Raw genomic sequence first — 17,890 nt, 5'->3', positions numbered from 1 at the left:
CCTCTGTGTGTGAAAGCGCGATGCTTGCACCCTGTAGCAGTAGTAGCAGTAGTAGTAGTAGCAGTAGTAGTAGTAGTAGCAGTAGTAGTAGTAGTAGCAGTAGCAGTAGTAGTAGCAGCAGCAGCAGGCGCGCACCCTCGCCAGTTTCTACATGTCTCGTGCATTCGGCTAAGCCCCAGGCCGCGAGTCTGCGTGCCGGCATGCGTTTTTTTGAGAGTACTGACGCAGAGGCGCTCGCGGAGCTGTTTCTGCGGCTCCACGCGTTGAAATATCGCACAAAGGACGATAAAACCGAAGCTGGAGAGAAGCGCACGCATGCAGAGGAGCAGATACATCACGCTTATTAGCTGCGGATGCAAATCACCTCGTAGCAGCAACCTTTGCACTCCGCGAAAGCAACCTCGCTTCGACCCCTGTGCCTCTACGTTCGTGTGCATTCATGCCTGCATGCATGCAGGTGCGTCTGTGACTGTCTGTATTTCATAGACGCGTGAATGTCTTGAACAAGAGCAATCGCTGCAGCGGGATGCAGTGGAGTCGATGCCACGCAACGATGACGGCACACGATCAAGGGATCAGCGCCCTGCCTACTTACCCGATCGCTTGCCGTTAAACGCTTCCACCGCTTCCCTTATCTCGCGATAAGACTGCGGCCTTTTGGACGGAGAAAACCCTAAAGAGAGGCGGCAGCAAATTGCATGACGTCCAACGCGCTGCATGCAGGGGTTTCGAGGAAGCGATGCAGTGTACATACATGTGCACAAGCACGTAGCCCTACAGGTGTGCATAACTGCTGTACACATATGCATGCCCGCATAGATACAGATACATATATATATAAATCGGTGCTTACGCATGCAACGCAAATCAACGAAAAGCAGACGGAGCGCAAGCACGCATGCACGCCATAATACGGAGAAAGGGAGTGCCTGTGAACGCATGAAAGCCTGCTCGCTTTGCGGCAGCGAGGCGGAGAACAACTGAGGACAGCAACAAGAAGTGAAGAGGTTACGATGAAAATGCAATGCGATGGGGAGGGAGGGAGGAAAAAAGACAAACAGACAGACAAACAGACAGGCAGACAGACAAACAGACAGGCAGACAAACAAACAGACAGACGAAAACGACACTGAATAGAGTGCAGACACATATAGGCACGTGAAGAAGTGCGGGGACGCGTGTGATGATGGTAGCGACCACCATCATCATGAGGGAAGCTTTTCTCGAGAAAAGACGGGGAGAAGACCCCTTTCTCGCTCATAAGGGGATCGGGTTGTTCCTTGCTAAATGCCTACGCGTAAAGAAGCTATGTTTGAGCAGTTCTTCTGCCGTCCCTCTGGCATACACCACAGCAGATGCAAGTAGCCGCAGGCAGGATAAGGCCGCTTGTAATGCTTGTGAGGGAAAGCGCTTCGTGCCCCTCTCTAGCGTATCCGCTTTGTGCAATGGCTGTGCAGTTGCGCTTGCTTCCCCCCCTTTCATTACAGGAGCTTTTCTTCCAACGCACTTTTCTTTCGCTCCAACTGCCCTCTACGAAGGATCCCCCCTCCTCCTCTCTGCGCACTCACGAAGGCGCTGTCTCATGTAAACCCACCGTTCAGTCGCATTCTTGCGCAGGCATCTTTCTACAAAGTAACAGAATGATTTGTCGAGCCCTTCGCTCAGGTTGATCCGCGGAGCCGAACCAAATGCAATCATGTGCAGCAACTGCGGCAGCAGCAGGAGCGACAATTTCAGCACGAACAGAGAAGAAATCAACGCGGGAGGTGAGCTGCGTACACAGAGAACTGCTCTTTGAGCGAAGGAAAGGAAAGCACGGTAAAAAGAGAACAAGAGAGTGAGTAGGAGAGGGGAAGAAGCACTTGACAGAAGAAATGAGGGGACACCACACCAGAAGTGCCATGAGATGTGTCTATACACCACCACCATCGACACAAGAAAGCCCCTCTGATACAGTCATCCTCCGTTGAGATGGAGGGAAGGTTTATGCACATAGCTTCCTAGAGAGTTTTTTTCGAAATTTCGTAGATCAGCCAATACAAGGGGGTAACAACAACCAGAAAAAAAGGACAGCAACGATGCCTTCTCATCATACACCAAGGGCATGCAGCTGCAATCCCGCGGCTGCAGTCTCTGCTTACTTCGTCGAGTTTTGTTTTTTGGGGCCATGGAAGTCGCCCCATCGCCAATTCGTATGCTGTAATCCCTAACGACCAGATATCGGCAGAAGGGCCGTATGGAGGAGGTTCTTCCTCCTCTTCTGCGTGAGAGCCGTCTCCACAGGCTTCCTCATCCTCAACTTCTTCCGAAGAAGCCGCTTCTTCCTGCGTTGAAGACACCCCCCGCCGAATCTCCCCCGCTGCCACACCCTTCCCCCCCTTACGCCGCTTGGACAGCCCCTGCCTTCTGTCGTTCTGCAGTCTCCTGCAAAAAATTTCAGCGATCTCTGGCGCCATCCACTGCGGCGTTCCCGCGAATTCGGTATCTTTCTCTGCGCAAAAGATGACGCGAAAAAAGAAAACCAAACACACAAAACAAACACATACACGCATACATACAGGGAGGCGCAGCAAGGAACGTACTGTATATACCGCTTCCTTTCGCCATCTATTTTCTTTCTCTATCTACCTATTTCCTCTCCCTCTCTGTCTCTCTATCTATTTTCTCTCTCTTCCTCTCCAAGGGGACTTCTGTAAGATAACGGCCTCCTAGGAGAGAAGTGGCGGAAAAGGGAAGCGCAAAGGAAATACGCCCCCGTGTCACACACGGAGAGAGGCACCACCCCTTATTTCACCTAGCCAAAACAGCTTGCACACTGCACTCGAGAATGCACGACCCCCTCTAGCCGCAGGGGCTCACCAGACAGCGAACAAATTCCCAAGTCAATAAGCTTGGCTCGTCCCGACTCCGTGAGAAGGATGTTTGCAGCTTTAATATCACGATGCATGCAGATCGAGTCGGCAGCACTCGCCTGTGCAGAGATCTTGTTGCTGCCAGCCTTGTCTTCGCTGTCCTCCCCCGCCGCTTTGCTGTCATCTGCGCCTACCCGACCGGATTTAGGGGAGTGAAGGTAAGCAAGAGCCAACAAAACATCCCTGAATAGCAAACAGCACATACCACCAAATATCAGCAAGCAGCAAGCAGTAAATAGCAAACAGCAAGCAGCAAACAGCAAGCAGCAAACGGCAAGCAGAAGACCTCAAATTGCAGATAGCAAGCAGCAAATAGCACATAGTAAACAGCAAGCAGCAAGCAGCACATATTAGCAAACAACTAATAGCAAAGCGCAAGTAGAAGACCTCAAACAGCAAATAGCAAATAGCAAGCAGCAAACAAAAACTAGCAAACAACAAATAGCAAGCAGCAAACAACAAACAGCAAGCAGCAAACAACAAACAGCAAGCAGCAAACACAAAATAACAAGCAGCAAACAAAATAGCGGACAACACATAGCGAATAGCAAAGAGCAAGCAGCAAATATTAGCAGACAGCAAATACCAAAATTGGCAAGAAGCAAACGGCAGAGAGCACATGCCCACGGCTGCGCGATCATACTTGGCAGGAGCAGGCAAGCGCCCCCCCCCCTCTCCTGCGAAGAATGCACTGCTGAGGACGACAACGGCAGTAGCAGGAGGAAGCAAGCAGCCAAACAACACACCGCCTCTGCCAGAATTAAGCAATGCCACACTGGACAGAGGCGCAGTGCGTCTCGGGGAGCAGCTGATTCTTGCTCACTTGAGAACGGCAGCGATTATTGGCTCGGGGAGGGGCCCTGCTGTTTTATAGAGATCTCTGAGGGAACCTCCTGGGAGATACTCCGTCACAAAGACGACGTAGGAAGGTGGCCATTGAAAAGCCTCATAAAAGTGCAGCAGATGCTCATGCTGCAGCTCCCCGAGCACCTTTTCCTCGTTGATCACGCGCCTCAAATACAGACGTCGACTGGCACTGTCGCGACACTGCGTTCGCAGAGTGCCGTCGAGATCAATTACTTTCAAAGCCACAATATCTTCTTCAACCTCCACTTCCCCAGGCAAGTCGGAGGCAGCCGCCAACAATGCTGCTTCTGCTGCTTCTGTTGCTGCTTCTGTTGCTGCTTCTGCTGCGTCTGCTGCTGCTGTTGCTGCTTCTGCTGCTGCTTCCGTTGCTGCTTCTGTTGCTGCTTCTGTTGCTGCTGTTGCCAGTCGGGTGGGCAGCTCACCCCCCCCTCTGATTGTGAGGCGCTTCGCACGAAACACAGCCCCATGAGCACCGCGTCCGACAAGGCCTTCGATTTCGTAGAAACAACTCGCTGCTGCTGCTGCTGCTGCTTCTGACGCTGACGCTGACGCTGCTGTCAGTGACGCCGTTGCATCCGAAGGGTTTGTTTCCAAGGCGAAGAATACCTCCGACCCTAGAGAGCTCCCCTGTCTGGCACTCCACGCATTCAGTGCCCCCCCCTCCCCTTCTGCTGCTCCTCCTGCACCTTCCGAGCCGTCTTTCACGACGCCACCACCTGCCACTGCTTCCCCCGCATGCGCTGTTGCCGTGGAAGTTGCGCTCGCCGTTGCCTCCTGAGAAGTTGCAGACAAAGAGGTCGGCATGGTCCCCCCCACGACGCCACTGCCACTGGTCTGTATTTCGCGCGAAATAGACGAAGGTTTGCTCACAGAGGGAGGAGGAAGTCCATTTTCCCCCCCTTTTCTCTCGACTGAGAGCCCAGCAACTCCCGAAACGTCTGCAGCCCAGCCGTCCTCGTACGCAGCATCTTCTGTCCAGTACGCAGGAACGACGAGGGGCCCATAGCCATTATGCAGCTCGCATCCTGGAGGGAAGCGCTTCACGAGACGACTGATGCAGCTCTGTACACCCTGGACAAAACCCTCCATTCCAAGGGGCCCCCGTTTTTCACACGCGGGGGCCCCCCCGAAGGGGCCCCCGCCCTCTGCAACAGAGGCCTCAGCATACGCTGCGCCACTCCACGGAGCGTCTCCCCCCTCGGCAGCCGAAGCATTCGCAGACTGTCTGACGCGAGCAAACGCAGAAAAGGGGCGCCTCTGTTGGAGGATGAGCGTTGCCTCGGCTGAGGCAGCCGCAAAGCCCTCCGTCTCCGCGTCCAATGGATTTTCCTCGAAGTGCAGAGAGGGAGCCGAAGGACTAGCGCTCATCGCGAAAGACAAGGACGAAGAGAAGGGCCCCTCCCCCCACCTAGGAGAGAGGGGCCCCCTCCCCGCTGGCAGTACCCTCTCGCTGCGGGGGGAGAATCCTTGCCCAAAAGCGTCCGAAGGCGCAGCAGCATCCGAAACCCCCGTCGCAACGCGCGTGAGCGTGAGCTCAGCGCCAGCAGAAACTGCCCCCCGCAAATGCATAGCAACAGGGGCCCCCCCCTCTGCCTCCAGAGAAGCAGGCGCCTCACTCAGAATACGTCGCGAGAACCCCCGCGGCACGGAGGACGGAGGCAAACAGCAGCTGGTCTCCGTTACGACACCTCCGGAGAAGGAGGAGGCCTTCTCTCTGGCACCTCGCCGCAGCGGAAGAGGAGCCTTGGAGGGGGCACGGCTGAGCGGGGCATGTTGGTAGGGGGCCCCCCTCGAGGGGGCCTTTCCCCACACGCTTCTTCTTCGCCTTCCCCCTCCTGCCGCTGGCTCGGAGGCAGCTCGGGGGAGAAGGAGGGAATCTCGCTGGTGGGAACAAGCGGCTCGCGGAGCACTCAGAGAGGCCGCTGACTGCTCCAACGTCGCGGATGCGTCGAGCGATGCGTGGAGGTGCCCTAGGGTGAAGAAGGGGGAAGGGGGGGGCGTTGGGGAGGGCGCGAATTCCGCAGACGGCTGCCAAGAAGGTGCTGCGTGTTCGTGGCTGGGTGCACTGAGAGCCTCGAGGCTGCTTTCTTCGGCAGCCTCCTGTGGCGCTGTCGAGGCAGCCGTGCGGGAGCCACTGAGTTGCAGCAGGAGGGCCTCTTCAGGAGTCTGGTGAGGAGGGGTGGCGGAGTACGGACGGTCCACAGGAGAGCTCCTCGCGGAAGGCGGCGGGGGAGGAGGAGGCAGCAGCAGCAGCTTGGAGCGCTCAGTGAGTGGCGTGGAACGAGAGGCAAGCTGCGAAGAAGGCAGCCCGTGTGTAGACAGCAGTCGAGGCGTCCCTGTGTTGTTGGACCCTTCATGCCCTGCGGTATGTCTCTTGTGCGAGGCACTGGTGAGGTTCGGCTCTGTGGAGCTCAGCGAGCAGGAGGATCTCTTGGCCTCGAATTTACTTGCGTGGGCGGGGTAGGCAGGCACTGCCGGGTGTCGCACTGCCGTGTCTTCTGCCTGCAGACAGTATCCCTCGTTTGAAGGGTTCGCTGGGGGGAAGAGTGGGGGAATTCCGTGGTCTGAGGCGCAAGGAGTCGGAGATCCTTCGGATCTTGCGGTGCCCTCTGCTGGGGGGACGCTGCTGCTGCGAACGCCCTTCGAATGTCGGTTCGATGCAGCACGGGCGAGGGGCCCCCTAGGGCCCCTCGCAGCCTTCAAAGACCCCCAAGAGTAGAGTTCCATTGCCTTGCAGAAAAGCGGAGCGGTCTTGGAGGCTGAAGATGGGTGAAGGAGCGCAAGAGCTCCAGAGAATGGCTTGTGCCCTAGTGCGACCGGAGGCGGAGTTCTAAGGCGGCAGCATTCTGTGAAAGCGATGACGCGAGAGTAGGACCGTCGGGTTCTAAAGAACGGCTGATGTATGCATACACACGAAAAAGCCAAAATCAACTCTTTAAAGGGCAAACGGGGCACGCCGGAGGCTAGTGCTTGAGGACGAACTAAGTGAGCCGCTCTGCTGCCACAGATGGTCGCGGCTGCTCTGCCGCCCCTCTGTTTACATACAGCTCAGGACTACCGTATCAACGCAGAACATACGGAAATATAAGCCTTTTATCCCAGAGAAGGAAGCCAAATTGGTAAAAAGGAAGGCTTTTAGGGGCTAAGCTGGATGTATTCCCGCATGATACCTGCGGCAGCAGCAGCTGTTTCTGTCGCGACCTGCCCGGTACGAGGCCGTATGTACGACGCACGATGTGCGCTGCCACCGTTTTTTTGGCCTTTGTCTTCTTTAAGCACCCACTCCATCATTGATTTTAAGGGCCTTTGTTGCAGGGCCGCATGACTCATACCCGTGGATTCAACTTTTTCTCGGAGTTTTCTCCTACAGGGCAGTTGGGTCGTTCGAGGCGTGGAAACAGATTGGCGCGTCAAACGCCCGTAAAGCAGCCTGTTGCCTATTTTCCCTGTCAGGGGCATATGCCGCTAACATTGTGGCCGTTGCTTTTGCTCCGTGTGCTGCTCCTCTCGAACTGCTGCTCGTGCATTCGTCCTGCAATGCCGCGTCTTCCAGAGGTGCAGTCGTCCGCCTTTTGTTGCTACTGCTGCATGGTGTTGTCTTGTGGTTAATGACCCCGCAAGCGTTCTATCACGATTCCCTTGTATCTAGATCTGCGTGGCACTTTTAACTTTCCAAGGTCTTCGTTAGTTTGATACCTCTAAAAAGCTTTATTTCTGCTAACATGTCTGTAGCGCACAAGAGACCGCGCCGCGGTCTACTGCATGTGCACGTAGAAGATCTTTCCACTATTCCCTCCACCAGCTTCATTAAAGACATCGTCCCCACCTCTTCCGGCCTGGAGGGCTTTGTGTATGCTGTCGTGCTTTGTGCAACCTTCGCGCGTGGGATGTTTTGCGCACACCCAAGGGAGGTAACCCACCCATATTTCCGGACTTCTATATTCACTAGCTGCATCAACTTAAAATTCAGTTAATTTTAGCTCTGTATTTTTGCTGTTCAGTGAATCTATGTGTCGCGCAATACGCTTTGCTTGCTAGCTAGCTAGCTCCTCGTAGTGCACGAATAAACACACTCGTCGGTCCCTTAAGCCGCTCTCGACGAACACATGTGACCACACTGTTTCGGAAGGCTAAAAGCATGCAGCAACGCACACACTTCCTGTCCTAACATCTCTTCCCTCATGCTGGATCCCTGAGGGTTGATACAGGCAAGGGGGCGGGGAGGGAAGAGGAGGAAGAACGTTTGAATTTGACTACTTAGCAAAGCTTTAAGGAGAGGCCAACGGCCTCTTCTAGCACCGAATCCCACAAGATACGCTCCTCAAAATACGGCTCGCCGCATAAGCAACCTGGGTGGTACTTGGTAAAAGCTTGCTAGACGCTGGCCTGTCTCTCTCGTGAGAGCCTCTTGAATTCGGCAAATTGTGATTCCATTCGCCGAAAGATGGCTTCTGTAGGACGTTTTCTATTGCACACTCTTTAGCACGAGATTTCCACAGGTGCGCGCGCAGATGCAGCCCTGTGACGAAATGGCGGTGTCTGTGCCCGATGAGCACACTGTGCATTTGGCGCCCAACAGTCTCCACAGTGCATCCCATCATGTTCTTCGGAGCATGCAGACGAGTCTGCCAATAAAGGCCCCATGCAGGTGCACATCTTAGGGCCAGAGCTCCCAGTGCGTACAAGGTGCTTGTCAAGTGTTGGGGGGGGTGCGGGGGGGCATCTGGCGCAGAGGCGCGCACAGAGACCGCGGGCAAGAGAAGCGGAGGAGGAAAAGGAAGACAAAGCCGCAAGCGAACAAAAAGGAAGGAGTAGATGCGGCTCGCAGCAAGACAGGATCGTTTCGTGGCTGGTGCAGCACGAGGAGCGTCCTGGGGCGTCTGCTTCCCAGTGCATGTCGTCCCCTTACTGCTGCTGCCTCTTATAACTGCTGCCTCTTTACTTAGATTTCTTGCAAAGCAGCCCTGCGCAGAACGTGTAAAGGACGCGCACGGACTGCCCTGAGACAGTGCCCACTCCAGCGGCTGCTACGGCTGCTGCCGCCCCTGCTTTTGCTTACGCCACTCAAAAAGGCGCTCAGGAGACGAAGAAAAACAGCGATCATGAGACGGACGATAAGAGCCCGCAGGTGGGCGCAGCCACTGGAGGGTGGTACCTAAGGTATGCTACAGACAAGTGAAAGCCCCTTAAGCGCAGAATAGAGAAGGAGGGTCTTCTCTATCCTGCATTACCACCGCTTATTCCGACACGCAAAGTCGCCGTCAGGTATGTGCGCCTTGTATTTCGCGAGAGGCGCATCACGTGCTGATAGCCCTGATCGGCGTGCAGCGCCACACTAATGTGGCTTGCTCAACTCTTAGGAGATCGGGCCTCAGGACCCCCACCAAAATGTTTTTTGGCGATGATTGCATGTTTCCCCTGCCACTTTAAGGGTTCTTCTCCCTATCGCATGCAAGCCCCAACAGGAACGCCATGCCCCTTACTCAGGGGAGCTTCCCCTTAGGAGAGGCCCCTTCGGTTGAGGCAGCAATCGCCACAGGGGAAGCGGAGGCCCCCTGCCTGTCTTGGGAAGTCCTTTGGGCCACTTCAATTTGAATAACACGTGTAAGAACGGGGGGTGCAAAGTCAACTAGCTGCTGGCAAAGGGCATCCGCGTCGCATGAGACAGTCTCTGTCGAAACGTAGAAAAGGGCTTCTCGTATCAACGCCTCATGAGGCCCTTTGCAACGTGCCTCCGGCGCAGATTGCCCCTCCACTGATCCTGAAGAGGCAAAGCGATGCTTCAACTGCCGCTGTTGTTGCTGCTGCTGCTGCTCTTTGCAACGCCGCTGTTGCTGCTCAATCAGCTCCTGCACACGGGAGGCCTTCTTGCCAAGGGGCTGCGGCAAACTCGAGGCAACCACACAAGCAACACAAAAGTGCATATACGAATGCGCGCTTGAGACGGAGGTTTGAGAGAAGGGAGACAAAACGCACCTTGGACTGCTCTTCCTCCGCCAACCGCTTCCCTCCTTCTGCATCTGCAGCATCTGCAGCAACAGCGGTGGCAGATCCAGAGGCAAGAACAGCGCCTTCCGCAGCCTCATTGCTGCTGGAGGGGTTTGCGGGGAGCTCCTCAGCGGGTGCCTGCTGCTGCAGCTGCTCGAGGATGGCTTTCGACAAGGCCTCTGCGAGCGGCTGCAAGTCCGCCTCCTCAACTGCTGCTACCCCTCGGAGCAAACAAAGCCCCAAGCCTCTGGCGACTGCCTTGTCTTCTGCAGAAACATTCGAGCGCAGAACAAGATCAGTTAGACAGTCACGTGTCTGCGTGCAGGCGCGAACGGTGTCACCCCACCTTCGAGTCTCGAGGGTTCGATTGTATCTAGACGCACGCTCGACGGCCACCCCGGTAGGAGGACTGCACTGAATGCATTCGATGTTCAACTGTTCAGCGGTGTCATATGTACCGCCGCAGCAGCAAGAAGTGTTCGGCGAGGAACCCTTGTGTAAAGGATCCGCTGGCGGCTAGCTACGTGCGCCTGCTTCCTTCGATGGAATAAGAAAGAATGAGAGCGAAAGCAGGGCCAAAAAGCGGGAGGAAGGCCATGCGCACCTGATCTTTTCATCATTACTGACACGAAGCCCTCGGCGTCTCGTTGCAGAAGGCGCACCAGCAGGGGGCTCCCTCCCACGCCAGCGCTGCGAAAAGCAACTGAAAGCAAGGACTCGAGGAGTTGCCTGCCATCCTTGCTGCTTAGCAACAACTGCAGCACTCTCTCTCCATGTCTTTCAAGGAGCAGCCCGCACACGCGTTGAGACGCACTCAGGTTGTTGCTGCTGCTGCTGTTGCCAATGCTCTCCGTGCGCAAGGACATGGAACGCAGCGGACCCATGCAGTTCGCCACAGAGGCATCCTGCCGCTCCCCCTTGGGAGTGGCCATTGCCTTGTTGAGGACAAGAAGAACGGTCAGTTACACAAGGCCGAGGCTGCCAGAATGTAGATCGGCGAGTCGGAAGAGGACACCGTGGGCTAAAGGTTCTTCCAAGCCCCCCCTAAAACCGTGAAAATACTACAAAGAGTCAAAAATGAAGTATTAGGGGGATTTAATGAAAAAAAGATGGAGAGAGGCGGTCAATGGGCGAAGGATCGCGCAATCGGGTTACACGATGAAGGAAGGGCTGAGGTTTATGGTGGACATGTGTTTCGCGCTTCCCTATATGTAACATCAACTTTTTAAATTAAAATTCTTGCGTAAAAGAGACACAAAGGGAGCCAATTTTCACGAAGAGGCAGCTCTTCAGCCCCATGTTCGACGACCATGACAGTCACACCAGCGGCGCTGTCTGAGTTCCTTCCTCTCTTCATCCTTGTATTTGCCTACTTTGCCGGAATTTTACCACTCATTCCGTTGAAATCTGTTATCTGCTGATTTCTGCAAATCTTCGGCATCTCTCCAGCGTATTCTGAGGCTATCGGGGGCTACTTCCAATATTGCTCGCTGTCGTTCTACCCTTCTCCTAGCCTAAGAAAGCAGCTACCGGCGCGGCATGCAGAACGCCGCAGATGCCCCCAGAACCGCAGAAAGGACGCCGACTCTCCCAGTACCACAAGTGACTCGAGGGAGTAAAAACAGAAACTGTATCCGCTGCTTAAAAGAGCCCACTACACACTATGATCACGAGAGGCACGCCGGCGAGCGTTGGTCGCACCACCACACGACAGGGCTGTTCCGGGATTCGAACCCGGGACCTCTCGCACCCGAAGCGAGAATCATACCCCTAGACTAAACAGCCACGGGGGGCCGCTTACTTTTGGCAATTTACAGACAAAGCTACTGCCCTCACACACACAGACACTAAATTGTTTCCAGGTGAGACAAGGCAGAACTATGGCCTGCACTCTAATTCGCATGCCAAAAGGCTCTTCACCGTAGCAGGAGTCTATAGGATAAGGATTTGCCAGCGTAATACAACGTGCTTCTGGCATGCATTCAAAGGTCGTCACAACTAACGAGTACGTTCTGCTGCTGCGCATGAGGCTGCCTTCAGACATTGGAATCTTTCATTTGCTGCGGTTAAAATGCGTTAAGTGGTCACTTCTCCGCCTCCACACCAAGAGGAATGAAGATTATATAGAGCCCTTTGCACGACGGAGGATATAGTTCAGCCACAGCCGCCGTCAATAGAACGGGACTGGCGAGCCGCAACAGGGGAATTTGCTATTGGGGCTGTAGGCGGCGCCTTACAGCGAGATAAAAGTTGCATCAACTAATCTAAGGAAAGCGGACAAAGGGTTATTTTTAATCCTGCACACACACAAAGTCATCCCCGTTACCTAGACTTTCCCAGTGGCTTTCTGGCCGTAGTCGACTTGAAATTCTTGTGCGTTGCTCCCTCCTTCTTCGTTAAGTGAGAGAACAAACTGTTATTGAACGCATATACGCTTAAGTGCATTTTACTTCGCTTCCTCCCCTTCGTCCATGAGCAGACAATTGCCGTGTCTGCGCTCATCCTCAAAAGATGACCGAGTCGGGAGTATGCAATTCAGGATAGCCGGTTGAATACTGCATATTACTGCATTCTGAAGGCACAGGCGGGGAAAATCGAGAATATATGTAGAAATGGGAGTCTCTGTTCGTATTCTTCTTCCCTCATTCATGGTCCAGCCGTCTGTGCCCTTCGCGCGACTAAAGCCAGTGGGTTGATATGAGCCGCGGCCGCTATACCCAGCCCCGACCGCAGTAATTTTGTACGTGTTTTGATAATCTTGCTCCTAACCTCCAGAGGCAGCTACAAAATATGGCTTTTCCCCCCGCTTCAAGGGGGTCCCCCAGCCACCCCCCGTCAACAACAGCCTCTGCAGTCGCTGCTCGGCGTTCTGCAGATGGGAGGCCTGGCCGCCCCCTCAGTAGAGTTGAACAGATGCTGCATGCGTACTACGACCTGGAGGAAGCCGGCGATACAGACAAGGCTCCTGAACACCCACCAGCAGCCGTAGAGGCTGGAGGGCAGAAGCGGCCACTTGCCGCCGACCAGCAGCCGACGGCGAGTGCCACAGCTCCCGACTTGTGCGAGGCTTCTGCTGTTGGGGGTTCCTCGGTTGACACAGCGCCAGCGCCTGTATCGGCGGGAGCAACAACAGCGCGTCAGCCTCACGGGGCAAGAGGCGGCGTGGACGCGGCACGGCAATTGTTACAGGAGATGCCGCCGTTGTTGCATCCCTCGGCTTCCTCATCCCCCCGCCCAGCAGGCAGCAGAGCTCTTGGAGCCTCTACCTCTCCGAGAGTTCCCCCGTCTCTGGATCTGAACTCCCCTGCATTCGACATGCAAGCGTACTTTACGGCTGCCGTACGCAGTTGCAGCTTGCGGGAGCTCCTGCGGCTTACGAACGAGCTGGAGGCGGAGGTGAGGATTCTCGAGAGAGACATCCGCACGCTGGTGTACGAGAACTATGGCAAGTTTTTGAGCGCCACGGAAACTGTGCGTCGCGTCCGTCAGGCTATGGGAGACATTGAGCAGCAGTTGCAGCACCTCTCCCTCAGTGTCTCGGCGATTGAAAGCAGCAGCGGCCAGCTCATGAAGACGGTGCATGAGCGGGCAGCTGGAATCGAGGATCTGGTTGCCTTTCGGCAGCTCATCGAGCAGCTGCAGCTGCTGCTGACCCTCCCGGAGCTTCTGCGGCAGCACCTTGCAGCAGGAAGCCCCTTGACAGCGCTCCAGGTGTATGATCGCGCGAAGCTTTTCTTGGCAAAGCAGAACGTGACCTCGCCCCCTCTTCAGAGGCTGCTGCTTCTGAAGCGGGATGCAGAGGCGGCTGCTGCGTACTGCGTGCAGCTCCTCAAGCAGCAACTCGACAGGGGGGTAGGGGGGGAAGAAGAGGAGAAAGGACAAGAAGAGGTGGCTGCGTTGAGCAATAGGGCTGCCGCCTCCTCCGCTGCTGCTGCGAGCAAGGCGGCAGGCACAGAGGGCGTATTCACTTCTCTAGGTGGCAGCAGCAGCAGCAGCAGCAGCAGCAGCAGCACGGGGAGGCCAGCGGCGACTCCCTTGGGGAGTGAAGAGGCTTCCCGCATTGTCAGGTTGTTGCTGAGGAGTGGGGAGGATGCGCGCGAGCTGCTGAGAATCTACCAGAGGGGCAGGCGACACGCGTGTCTGAGGGTATTAGAGCGCTGTTGCGGGAGGGAGGCGGTGGAAGGAGGAGGCCCCTCCAACGCCGCCGTCGCGGAGGGAGTGGAGGGGGATCAACGAGAGGTCGGAGTTGCAGGAGATGCCAGTAGTGCACGCGAAGGCGGTGTGGCGAGGACGGAAATCGGCTTGGAAGGGGCATGCAGTCAGATCGCGTGCCGCTTTGTACCACAGGTGGCAGCGGCTCTGAAGGACATGTTGGTGCTTTTGCGTTTTATAGCCCTTCAGAAGAAGAAGAAGCGTTTCGAGGAGGCGGGAACGACGAAGCGTGTTGTCGAGGCAGCAGCAGCAGCAGGACGGGATAGAGAGCCTCAGGAAGCTGCTCTTGTGCGGCGTGTTCGCGAGGATGCGGCGGCAGCTGAAGAGGGGTGTGGAGCGATAGAGCCTGAGGGGGAGTGCCTCTTGCTATCCTTTCTGACGTCGCTAGTAGATGCTGCTTTCTCTCGACTGTCTGCCACGATCGCTTCCACCGTGCCTGCGGCAGCCTCGGTTCTGCAAGGCTGCAGAACTGTCACCTCCGCGCTAGAGAAATCCTGGGAAGAGGTGTTGTTGCCAGCCGCCACGCTGCAGCAGCAAGCTCTGCAAACGATGCGGCAAGCGCACCGCGCTGTGCTCCTCGAAGCCACGGCACTCACTTTCAAACGCGCATACGCGAAAGTCGTGCAGGAGCTGCACGACACGCTGGCGGCAGCCACGAGACTGCAACTGGAGCAGGAGCAAGAAGAAGAGGCGCAGGCAAAGCCCTTCTCCGTCTTGCACACTGCCAAACGAGCTGTGGCAGTGACGCAGCAGCACGCAGCAGCGCAGTGTGTCATCGTGGAGGGCTGCATGGCTCTCACAGACGCGCAACAGCTGCTCCAAGACGCCTTTCCATCTCCTACCCCTGCAGAACAAGAGTCCCTTCTTCACGCTCACATTACCCCTTGGGTAGCCGGTCTATTCGAACTCTTCCTCCTCTTCACTCTACAACTCACACGCAACGTTCCTGCTGCATTTGCGGGCTGTCCAATAGTCCTAGAAACAGCTCTTGCAGAGCTGCAGCAGCCAGATGCTCGAAGACACGCAAACGGCAGCGTCTCACACGCCAGGAGGACCTATCTCACACCCCAAGTACGTTGGCTGACTTCGCGCGCTGCTCGCCGAAATCTTTGTACCCCACTTCACCCCTCTCAGAGGGCTCCCTCTTCCCTCTCCCTTCCCCTCCCCCGCCCTTTCCCCCCCCTTCTACAATCACGCTCTCTAAAGCTATCCAATCCATCTTACGGAGTCGCGCGTGCGGTCTGCGGCACGCTCCAGCAAGGAGGGATGTGTATTCGGTTGGGCTTTTGTCGGTCCTTTTTCTTCTTGTTTTTATTTTCTTATTCTCGTTCTTGCTCTCCTTCTTCTCGTTCTTCTTATTCTCGTTCTTCTTATTCTCGTTCTTGCTCTCCTTCTCGTTCTTGCTCTCCTTCTCGTTCTGCTTATTCTCGTTCTTCTTCTCCTTATTCTCGTTATTCTCCTTCTCGCTCTTCTTCTTCTTCTCGTTCTTCTTCTGCATGCATGGAAGGAAAAGTAATCGTGCATGACTGCAAGCCTGCATGAAACCCCATGTGCTCATGTGTGGCTGCCTTTCCCTCTGTTTTTTTAGGTCGAAGCAGCACTTTGGGTATCGGTGGTTAACTGCCCCTGGCGTTCTCCGGAAGCACGCAAGGCGGAGCTTCCCGCATCCGAGCGTTCGCTTTGCCCCTCCTTCTTGTCTGCGCAGTTTGAATTTCTCAGCAGTGTCTTGGTGTGTCTCCGCATTGGCCGTCATCTGCAACAAGTCGGCCTTGCGAAACTTGAAGCCGTCGGGGTAGAGTTGCACCCCAGTCTGCTTCCGCCCCACTGGCTGAGCGGCAATAGCAACAACAACAATAACAACAGCAATAACTACAACAGCAACAACACCAACAACAACGACCATCGCAGGAGAACGGGCGCCGCGAGCGGCCAGCCCTCCGTTGCTGCACGTCTGCGTGCTGCAGTTCACAGCCTCGTGACGGCGTTTGTCTTCTACTGCGGACAGCGGGCAGCGGAAGACACAATTGCGGTGCTAGCGGAGCGGTACGTCTTGCGGCTGCAGCCAGGCAGGGGTTCGGTGCAAACTTGCGCCTCCCCAGATCGGACTGGGGGGGGGGCCTTCGCACCCCTCGTGCAGGCTCTCCGAGAGTGCGATGATGCATTTGCTGCCATTGCCGAAGACACTGCTCGGACGCCTCCCTTCGCTTCTGCCGGGAAGAACGCTGCTGTCGCTGCTACCCAGGGCTCCTCTTCTGTCACGGAAGCGATGCAGCAGCAGCTGCCTCCCCGCCGTCTAGCACGTTTCTTGAGCCGTCGGCGGACGGCTGTAGAACGGGAAATGGAGCGTCTCTTTGCCCGCAAACAGCGCGTCTACGGCTGTGTTACCTTTAACCGATGCAGGTCTGTGCTTAGTGTCTTCCGCATCGCCGCTCGAGCGGTCCTAGAATTCGTTCGGGGTTGCTCCCTCCCCCCTGCCGCCGTGCAGCAGCTGCAGGCCGACTGCGAGGAAGCTGCGGACGCCGTCCGGCAGCTGCTGCAGCCAGAAGATGCGTCTCTTGTAGATGGTGTTTTTGATGAAATTGCGGCTGTCGGGGCACGAAACCCCTGCTGCTGTCTCGCTGATGCGGATCTGCTGCTGCATGTCCCCCCGCACGCGTTGCAAGTGCAGCAGCACGCCGCCTCCGGCGGGGGCGCTGTAGAGGAGGAAGGGCCAATACAGACAGGCAGGGGGGAGGAGCCAGCGTTGCTGCACTGAGAAAGGGCGGTTCTTCTTCCTTTGTGCGGCGGAAAACGCTGCGCGCGTTTGCTCTGAAGGCCGGCCTGTCCAGGGAGGAGGGCATAGCAAAAGCTCGCCGCCTTTTTCCTCATGAGGAAGAGGGAGGCGCAGCTCGAAGGCAAAAACTTAGAGGTGTACATACAGTGGATAATACAGCCCACAGCGCTGAGCGTTTCTGGGGACACAACGCTGCGGCAGGCAACCAGCATCTGATGACTAGGGACACGTGGTAGAGAATTCCATGTAGCCTTTCTTGCTCAGATGGGCATATGCTACTGCCCCTTTCTTGTTTTGAGCGCTTCTTTTATATACTGTGAAAGCGAGAAAGCGAGGGAATGAGAAAGCAAGGCAAAATATATATGTGCACGGCCCTCTCCTCTAAAAAGAAAAGCGAAAAAGACCGGGAGCACGTGCATGCACTCCCCTAGTGGCGCCTTCCCCTGCTTGCCACGCCTTCGTTCGGCTGCTGAACTTGGACGAAAGTTGTCAACAAACAAGCGCAAAGCGAGCGGAAGGAAGCATACTCTAGACGGTGCGGAGAAAGTCCTTTGGGCTTTCCCTTCGCTCCACGCTCAAGCTTCGCCTTCCAGGTTCTCACTCATCTTCCTCTGTGCATCGTGCCTCGAGGGCATCCATCCCTCTGCCCCCCATACGAAACATGGCCCTTTTTCTCGCAACCGCTCGCACGTTCGGTTCTGAAAGATCTCCTCGCAATCGTGCTGCCGGCGGCTGTGTCGGCCTTTTGGCACATTGAGCCCCCGAAACGGTCTCTTCAGTTTGAAATGCGCCGGCCTCGGGGAGGCGGGAAAGCTGCAATTTTTCTGCTTATTCTCTTTTGTACCAGTAGACGCCGTAATTTGCAGAGCCTAGCACCTGCCAGTGAAAGTTGCTTCCTGTGAATACTTGCTGCGGCGTAGGAGCCGCCTAATTCAGCAAAGCCGCGAAGGCCGATACACACAAGCGGGTGGAGGTTCGGAGAGGCGGCAGCACGTGCTTGTTGCCGCCCTTCCGCCTAGACCACGCATCGTAAAGCTCCCCACAGGCAGGTGTAACAAGCGCTCCAGATAGGCGGCTCTATAAACACAGGCCTCACGATGCGATACAAGCGCCGCGAAAAGAATACACGGGCACGACA

At 55.9% G+C, this 17,890-nt stretch overlaps 2 protein-coding genes and 1 non-coding gene across 3 annotated transcripts; 1 reads left to right on the top strand and 2 right to left on the bottom strand.

The window, feature by feature from the left end:
- Window positions 1-1,597: 1,597 nt before the first annotated feature.
- LOC34619174 lies at window positions 1,598-8,377 on the bottom strand. Its single transcript, XM_026336472.1, has 10 exons — window positions 8,110-8,377; window positions 7,539-7,737; window positions 6,943-7,143; window positions 6,227-6,663; window positions 4,418-5,935; window positions 3,736-4,306; window positions 3,047-3,095; window positions 2,822-2,983; window positions 2,142-2,489; window positions 1,598-1,792 (listed from the first exon to the last, which is right to left on the bottom strand). The coding sequence occupies exons 1-10, from the start codon at window positions 8,375-8,377 to the stop codon at window positions 1,598-1,600; spliced, it is 3,948 nt and encodes a 1,315-aa protein (XP_026192257.1).
- Window positions 8,378-11,480: 3,103 nt separating this feature from the next.
- On the bottom strand, window positions 11,481-11,552 carry Trnap-cgg. The gene has a single exon. It is a non-coding gene; the product is annotated as a tRNA-Pro (tRNA).
- Window positions 11,553-12,557: 1,005 nt separating this feature from the next.
- On the top strand, window positions 12,558-16,988 carry LOC34619172. Its single transcript, XM_026336470.1, has 3 exons — window positions 12,558-15,050; window positions 15,568-16,572; window positions 16,794-16,988. The coding sequence occupies exons 1-3, from the start codon at window positions 12,558-12,560 to the stop codon at window positions 16,986-16,988; spliced, it is 3,693 nt and encodes a 1,230-aa protein (XP_026192255.1).
- The last annotated feature ends 902 nt before the right edge of the window (window positions 16,989-17,890 follow it).

Source organism: Cyclospora cayetanensis, unplaced genomic scaffold (assembly GCF_002999335.1).
Source record: "Cyclospora cayetanensis isolate NF1_C8 unplaced genomic scaffold, CcayRef3 CcayRef3_contig_13, whole genome shotgun sequence".
Taxonomy (NCBI): domain Eukaryota; phylum Apicomplexa; class Conoidasida; order Eucoccidiorida; family Eimeriidae; genus Cyclospora; species Cyclospora cayetanensis.
This window is presented reverse-complemented; position numbering and strand designations above follow the sequence as displayed.

What these genes read in the sequence shown, in the direction of transcription:
- LOC34619172 (XM_026336470.1), top strand. Translation starts at nt 12,558, where the DNA reads ATGGCTTTTCCCCCCGCTTCAAGGGGGTCCCCCAGCCACCCCCCGTCA. An exon ending in GGACCTATCTCACACCCCAA is followed by an intron (nt 15,051 to 15,567) that starts GTACGTTGGCTG and finishes CTGTTTTTTTAG; the next exon opens with GTCGAAGCAGCACTTTGGGT. An exon ending in ATGAAATTGCGGCTGTCGGG is followed by an intron (nt 16,573 to 16,793) that starts GCACGAAACCCC and finishes TTTGCTCTGAAG; the next exon opens with GCCGGCCTGTCCAGGGAGGA.
- LOC34619174 (XM_026336472.1), bottom strand. Translation starts at nt 8,377, where the DNA reads ATGGGATGCACTGTGGAGACTGTTGGGCGCCAAATGCACAGTGTGCTC. An exon ending in GGGGGCACTGAATGCGTGGA is followed by an intron (nt 4,307 to 4,417) that starts GTGCCAGACAGG and finishes CGTCAGAAGCAG; the next exon opens with CAGCAGCAGCAGCAGCGAGT. An exon ending in ACTCCCCTAAATCCGGTCGG is followed by an intron (nt 2,984 to 3,046) that starts GTAGGCGCAGAT and finishes GGCAGCAACAAG; the next exon opens with ATCTCTGCACAGGCGAGTGC.